The sequence below is a fragment of the Talpa occidentalis genome, unplaced genomic scaffold (genome assembly GCF_014898055.3).
Source record: "Talpa occidentalis isolate TD23 unplaced genomic scaffold, MPIMG_talOcc4v2.1 talOcc4.9, whole genome shotgun sequence".
Taxonomy (NCBI): domain Eukaryota; kingdom Metazoa; phylum Chordata; class Mammalia; order Eulipotyphla; family Talpidae; genus Talpa; species Talpa occidentalis.
The window spans coordinates 68,389,971-68,397,838 of NW_023605305.1; the positions used below are offsets into that span (position 1 = coordinate 68,389,971).

General features: G+C 43.8%; 1 protein-coding gene across 1 annotated transcript in view; it reads left to right on the forward strand.

Moving 5' to 3' along the window:
* Positions 1 to 7,542, forward strand: part of HRH2 (histamine receptor H2) — a 56,205-nt gene extending 48,663 nt beyond the window's left edge. The window contains exon 3 of the mRNA XM_054691255.1: positions 7,513 to 7,542. Within this exon, the coding sequence (XP_054547230.1) occupies positions 7,513 to 7,519 (7 nt within the window). The 3' untranslated portion in view covers positions 7,520 to 7,542. The remainder of the gene's footprint in view (positions 1 to 7,512) is intronic.
* The last annotated feature ends 326 nt before the right edge of the window (positions 7,543 to 7,868 follow it).

The following is a 7,868-nucleotide window of genomic DNA, read 5'->3' on the forward strand; positions in this document are numbered from 1 at the left end:
CAAACCTTAGAGTACAGTTCATGATCTGAGATAAAGCCAGGGCTGCTCTAGCCTCCCAATGCCTCACAGAGATTTAGGGGCAGAATACATTCTTAGTTTACTCCACGCTCTTCTTCCAAAGACCCCGTGAACAACTGATCCAACGTCCTGAGCCAGAGAAGACAATGGGAATGACAGTCCTCTCTTACCCTTCTTTTCTCTTCCATGAAATGGTGACACTGGAAACATTTTTCCTAATGCTATTTGTGACCTAAACTGTCTCTTCAAGATAAGATCCCTTTATTGGAAACTGGGCCCCCTTTGTTCTGCTGAGCACCTGAGTGAATCTGAAAGTTATCTACATAATTGTGGGAGAATTTTGAGTTTCTGAGGCACATTCTGGGGCAGCAGATGGTAAGGAGGAGGGTTGGGAAGGGAAAAGAATCAAGAGCTACTAAAAGGGAACAGGTTAAAGTTCCACGTGTACATTCCCAAAGTGACACTTTGAGGAGAAGGGCATTCCTGGTGTTCATTTTATAGTTGCATCCATTTATATGATAGAAACCTTTCTCTGCCTCGCCTCCTGCCAAAAGATCTCCTGGAAGGTGGTTTTGGGGGAAATCAGTGTGAATGTAAAGGAGTTTCCTATCTGGGTCTACATCAGAAGAGTCCTTCAAGAAGCACATACCTACAAGCAGAAGAGATCACAAGAAGACCTGAAAGCTGAACCCTCTGGGAAGTCATCAGAATCTCCAGAAAGATGTGGACTTCTTAGAGATTAGCAAATGGGTGGGATCAAACCAACCTTAACCAAATCTCAAGGGATCAGGAGGTCAGATATCATTATTATAGTGCTCATCAGCACTATTTTTAGGGGGCAGTGAGGGTGGAAAGATGTGATGAAAGAAGCATCTGATAAACACAAAAAGACAACAATTACATTTGAGGTGGATTTTCCTCATGGCCACCTTTTCCAGAAGATGGTTACCTCACAATGCCAGATACCACATGATAGAAATTTCCCATTTGAAGATCAAGTCTCATGCACCATAAAATTCTAAAGCATTTGGGTGGATCAAGGCAGATGTTTCAAACAGTCTAGGCATATTACATACAAGGAGAGGGAATGGGAAGTTGTCCTCAGTTCTTGAAGACTGTCTATGCAAAATATTTCACTAAAGATAGACCCAGCCCAAAATGAAGTATGGTTTGAGCCAGGCAGGCAAGATAGGGAGTCCTGAAGCATTGTGTAAATAAGATACAAATCTGTGCACACTGTCTCACAATGCAAAATGTGTATTGACCCCTATTTGCAACAAAGTAAATGGTGTCCTGTTGTGGAAATTTAAAAAATCCTTTGCTGTGCTGGGTATTTTTAAAAACTGAGATATTATTCACATAACATAAAATCTACCCTTTTAAAATATATAATTCAGTACATTTTTGTATATTCACAAAGTTGTGCATCCATCACCACTGTCTAATTTCAGAACGTTGCCATCATCCCCCAATGCAATCTCTCACCCATTAGCAATCCCTTCCCCAGCCCCTTGCCTATTCTGGACATTTTGCTACATACACTTGCAGTAAAGCAAACTTGGAAACCATGGTGACTTTTGTTGAAATTCAGAAACTCTGTCATTCCTGCTGCCTACCAATAAAAATCATGCTTCTTACCAATAAAAATTATTACCTAAAATTAAAACTCTACTTTATTGGATTTGGATACTCCCCAAAGGCAACAAAGGAAGGAACTGTGACCACAAAAAATGGGAAATGTTTCATTAAGTTTTTTTCAGAATACTGACGCCTCTGGGGCCATGGGTGTGAATGAGTGAGTGACTCTCTTTGTGCATATAGTCTTTATTGACAGAAAACTTCATTTTCCCCTGACCTTGCTAAATAAATGTTGAAGAGAGATTGAAAAATATACATGTGAAAGGGAGCCAAATCACTTCCCTGCAGGGCTACCTAAACTACCCTGGCCCTGGCAAGGACTTGTCACACAAAAAAGCTTTTTTTTCCCCTTTTCCACTGTTAAGAAAATTTATCCAAAACTTGAGAATGGGGCTCTAGGGTAAGGTATGTCTTTTGGTGTCATGAGGAGGTTTATCTGACAGATACCCCCTAAACATAGCTGATGTCTAGGGGATTAGCACTTTGTTTGACTTACTATTTACTGTTGATTAGGGATCAGATCCCACAAAGTTACATATTAACTTATACAAGATTGATAAGTCGCAAATGATTTTCTTTGGGCCCAGTGGAAACACAAATGATTTCTGCCCATCGTCAGCTTTCAAGGGTTAGTTTTTGAGGTTGGATTTATCTGTCCCTTTGTTCAGTTTCTATAATTTCTACATAGAAGTAAATCCAGTATTTATCTTTCTCCTTCTGGTGATTTCTATCCTGTTTTGACGATACATTTAAACAAGTCATATTTTTAATCTTTTCAAAATTCTACTTAGACAAAATCTTGGGTTTCTAGCCACAGTAAGGGGCAGGGCCATTCTCTCCAGTAGACACTATAAGCACAAGATTTTCTGAGACCTGCAAAGATCTATAAGACCTGAAGAACAAAACACAAACAAAAAGACTCAGCACCTCCAAAATATGGAAAGAAAGGGGTACATACAAAAAGTAAATAAGTGCTTCATTAAATATCTGCAAAATACAGTCCTTTAAATGTTGGCTGTAGCTGAGATACACTCATGAGCTACTCTCATTATTTTTAATATGGGATATTCTCACCGGTCACCACCTCTGACGTTGGGGATTCATCAGATGAAAGGGGAAGACATATTGTGTGTGTGTGTGTGAGTTTCACCAAATGGAAATAAAAGTAGCTATGTATGTGGGGACAATCCCTTGGAGGGGTTACCCCTCAGAGGCTTGGGTGAGTCTAGACAACAGGAGCCCAGGTCCATCTGCCAACCCCAGGGACCCCTTGATCTGGTGGGAGAACGTGGACAAAATTCAGGTCCTCCCTTGACTACTTCCAGCACCAGGACACTAGCGCCACCCCTCTGTGGTCTCTCGTCATAACTTCAGGGCCATTGGAGCGGACCAGGGTCTTGACGCCAATGTATCATCCATACGACTAGAAACCGGCACCTCCTTCCGCACAACCCACCAAAAGTCATCGGGAAGGGTATTTATAGTGTCACTGTCAGGGGAGCAGGCGGGTGGCCCCTCAGCCTAATTTCAACCTCCCCACAACACAGGCAGATAACCTGCCAGCAGCATCCCAACCAGTCAGAGTGGTGGGCCCAGGGGTCCCGCTCCCAGACCAGGAAATTGACTCTGGAGACACTCTGGTCGAGATGGAAGAGGACTTGACAGACACTGGTGAGAGCAGGCAAGGAGTCGGGGTTTACTGATTAGCAAAAGAACAAGAAAAGTGTGTTCGGGGAGACCTCTTTGGGCATGAGGGACTCGGGGAGGTGGGAGATTTGTGGACACTTACTGATGTGGTGTTGGAATTAATGGCCTATATAGGTTTTAGGACTGGGGATGGAGAACAAAGGAATTAACTTTATTGACTGAGAAAGCAGGACTCCAGGGGGACTTGGCTGAAGTCCATTATTGTTGCTAGTAGTGAGCACCAATCAGCTGCTGCTGGCTGGTCCTGTGGGCTCGCTGGTCTTTCAGGGAAACATCTCCAGGAGGCGTGAGGCCCTGTGCCGGCAGCTCCAGGCTAACCAGTCTAGTCTCAAGCTCTCTGGCTCTTTTTTTCTGGATCTGCAACTCCCCTTTTCCCATAGCTGCCAATTTGATAAGCTGTGGAAAGATAGCTCAGAAATGGTTAAAAAAAAAAAATCCCCAAACAATGAGCCAAGGAAATTCATGGCATCAGGGCTTGGAGTTATCTGGTTTTGTCTTTTCTTTTAAGATATATTTTATTTATTAATGCATATAAGAACTGGGGTCTAGACCAGAGGTGGGGGTCATGAGAGGATTCACCAAAAACAGAGTGGGGAGTAGAAAAGGCAGATCTACTGAAATACACTGCTGAGGGGATCAGCGGGTGAACAGGAGAGGTCTACTGCACCATGTGGGTAGCTCCCTGGCTGGCCGGGGATCAAACTCATGCCACATGGCTGGTGATAACTTGATAATGCTGAGACTTTAACCCCTGCACCACCAAGGAGGCCCTGGAGTCATCAGATTTGAACCTCTTGTTTACTAGCCAGTGGGAACAGCAAAATTCTTGCAGTTTTTGCCCTTGATTCCTGTCCTGTCCCTGTCCCAGGACCCTTCCTGTTCACTTTTACCTGGGGATAACAGCCACCCAACCTATTTGGAGTCATTGAAGCCTTACACGAGGCTATGAGGACTTGGCTTTAAGAAATACTAGGAATGTTCTGGTTTTGAGCTGTTTTCTGGGTAATCTATTCACTGGTTGGTATCCATAGTAACCCCTAGGTACAAAGAAGAGATAAGAGATCTCAACAGGGCTTTTATATCTTCCTGTCGATAAGGCCACAATTTTTTTTTTTTTGCAAGATCCTTACTTTGAGTTTTGATTTTTTAGAAGTATCAATTTTTGCCTGTCATACATAACAAAGTAAAAAATAGCCTTATCTTTTTTTAAGCCCAAGACGCACTGACCCAGGCCAAAATCACTCTGACAGCCCTGGAATGGAGACCCAGGTCCTGCCCACACATCTTTGAAACTGTAATCAAGTGAAACAGTTCATTCTCACAAAATCAGACTGCATTTTTACCCAAAATATGCAAATCAGGGGTCTCAAGTGTTTTTAAGAAGGTGCCTCACTCCTCTCTCAGATTCAAAACCCTAAGATTTGGTAGCAGTCCTTCTGCCCACCTGTGACTATGCAGGTGCTTATTTTCACCAACTCTCTCCCTCTGCAGGGCAGCAGCCTCCTGCCTGCCCGTGACCTGTACTAGGCCAGGACTTCTCCTCACTGACTTCCATCAGTGGAGGGGGCTCTCCTCAAGGCCACCTGCCTGCAGCCATGCAGGCCTCTCTCAGCAAAGCTGGCCCTTTCGGGGCCGCTTTTCCTGTCCGGTGGTGTTTATGCAAGTGCCCTTTACTCTTCTGTCCCTTTCCCTAATAAACCTGCTCTTTAAATATATTTTTTAAAAAAATCTGAGTTCTGGTTCTAATTTGAGTTCTAAAGAAACTTCACGGTCTAATACTCACTTGGACCTCACTTTCCCCATCTGTAAAATGGGAGAGACAATTAGTGTACGGATCAAGCCAGGAATGAATGACATATGGGAACAAAATGCCCTGTACCTATCAACTAGCTCAGAATTTTTTTCTTTAAATGTTACACAATTTGAAAGTACAGTATTTCCCCCTTATCTGTAGTTTTGTTTTCCACAGTTTTAGTTCCCAAGGTCACAGAGTCAAAACTGTTACATATTGTATAATTAGATACTGAGAGACAGAGACCACAAGAGATCATATGGCTTTTATCACTATATACTGTTAGAATTAGTATATTGTATTATTATTTATTGTTGCTCAACTCACTGTGCCTAATTTATAAATTAAACTTTATCATATGTATTTATATATAGGAAAAATAGTATATATGGGGCTCAGTTCTATCCAAGTTCTCAGGCATTCCCTGGGAGTCTTGGGATGTATTTTCCAACGATAAGGGGAGACCACTATAAATAACTATTTTATGCATCACCAAATAAAGATAGTGAAGGTTTCCGGGTTTTAAAAATCCTGTCATTTGTTAATGGATCAGACCTTGCTGTACAGAGATGGGAATCTCAAAAGGATGTACTCCACATCTCGTCAACATATTAAAATGTTTTCAGACCCCCACCTTAAATGACTCTATTAGCATCGAATTCAATTGCAGTTCACCAGCTGGCACAATATTACTGCTTGCAGAGTGTGTTTAAACATAAACATTGATTGGTTTTGATTCTGCAGTCTTATTTTTATATTCTGGAATCAACTTTTTTTTTTCCTTTTGGTAATGTGCCAGCAAATGCTAGACAGGAGGAGGTGACAAATCAGTGAGAAAGGTGGGGGGAGTCCTGAGCCAGAGGTTATAAACTGCGACAACTACCATAGCGAGTATCCGTGGGGTCGTTTCACTATTTACCCCAAATTGAAATAGAATGGGACTTGCATAAAGAAGAAAATTGGAAGGGATTGCAAATCTTGTATTTGGCCAGATCAGATCCATCCTTCTTCAAGCCAGGAGCCTCTGAAAACAAAAGTAGCAGGTTGTTAGAGGAAAACATAGAGGTTTCATTTTTGTACATGCTGAGTTCAAGCTACTGGATTTACTCCTGCTCAGCCTGTTCTTCCATGTATTTCTTGCCCAGGCAGGGAACTGTCAATCATGGCTGCCCACATTCCCTTCTTTGTAATTTCTCTATGGTGAATTCCTCCTGCCCCATGGAGAATGCAAACATCTGCCTTTGCAGCCTCCACCGCCACTGGGTGCAGACATGTGACTTAAAATTTCGCTGATCAAAGGCAGCAAGTAACTTTGATTAAAAATAAGCTCTGTGCAGAAAGCGTTAAGCTGTCTCAGGCTGTCACGCATCAGCCTGTGGGCGGGACTTGGTCACAGCCCTGGCTAGTCAGTTCTGCCGCAAATGTCAGCTTTCTAATAACCTCTATCGAAATAAATCCCTTCCTGCTTAATCCCGGCTCCTGGCACGTAATGGGCACTCAGTGAATCCTAACTGAATGAGGGCCTGCTGGACAAAAAACTCTGCTGGGGGAACCCATATGCTGGGGGAGAAGGACTGAGCCTGCCCTCAGGTGTCCTCCAAAGGACAGTGTCCTCCAAATCCTTGGTTGTCGGGCTGTGGCAAATGCTCACTATGGTACCTCAGTGAACCTGGACAGGTATTATTTAGTCCCCTCTAGCCAGTCCTGCCTCTCAGTGGTTGCTTTCATTTAGGTTTATTTCTTGGGAATGCTGCACCTCTATCTGAGAAGTTTAGGCTCTCCCAGAACGAACCTCAGGTGTAGCAAAAGGGGACCCTACTGTGGTCCCTGTGATTTGGAAAATCCTACCCTGGTCCTCCAGTTGCCCCTCTAGGGGTCAGGAGTCCACAGGATCAAAAGGGCGTGTCTGCTGGGAGCCCACTCTTCCCTTTGAAGTCCCACTTGGGAGCTGGATTTCCCCAGTGCCCATTCCAATTCTGCACAGGCCTTTTCTCCAGATCCATCTCAGAGGGTAGACCACACTAATGGCATACCTGCTGCTGGGCCCTGGGACATTGGCAGGGGATGTGTGTGGAGTTTAGCTCTTGGGTGTGTCCAGGACCCGGAGTTTGCAGAATGGAACCAAGATGAGAAGAAAATGAGGTCTCTCCTTCCTACCATGTCTTGGTGCAGAGCTTTAAAGAGTCCAGCAATTCTAGAGTTGAACTTGACATTCCAGGTAATTTCTTTATCAAGGTCAAGGTCAAAGTCAGTAGTTAGTGTGCTGGTCACCTCTTGCTGTTTAATAATAAACAGCAATAACCTCCCCCCATCTCACAACTCATAGCTGCTTAAACCAACACAATTTATTTTCTCAGTTTCTAGGGCTAGGAACCGGGGACCTGCTTAACTGAATTTTCTGCTTCACAGTCCATCAGGAAGTGCAACTAAGATGTCAGCCCAGGTCTATGTCTCCTCTGAAGGCTCAACTAAGGAAGGCGTGGCTGCCAGGCTCCCCCAGGGGTCTTCGGTAGCATTCTGCTCATCACAGAGTGCTGACCACTTCCTTGCTGCAGGGGCCTTCCCACTTGACAGTGGACTTCATCAAAGCACCAAGCCAAGAGCAATAAACAGCTAGCAAATAAGACATCACAGTGTTTGGTAATCTCTCAAGGATGTGATACCCAGCACCTTGTCATATTCTATTGGCAAGTCACTAAGACAGGCCACACTC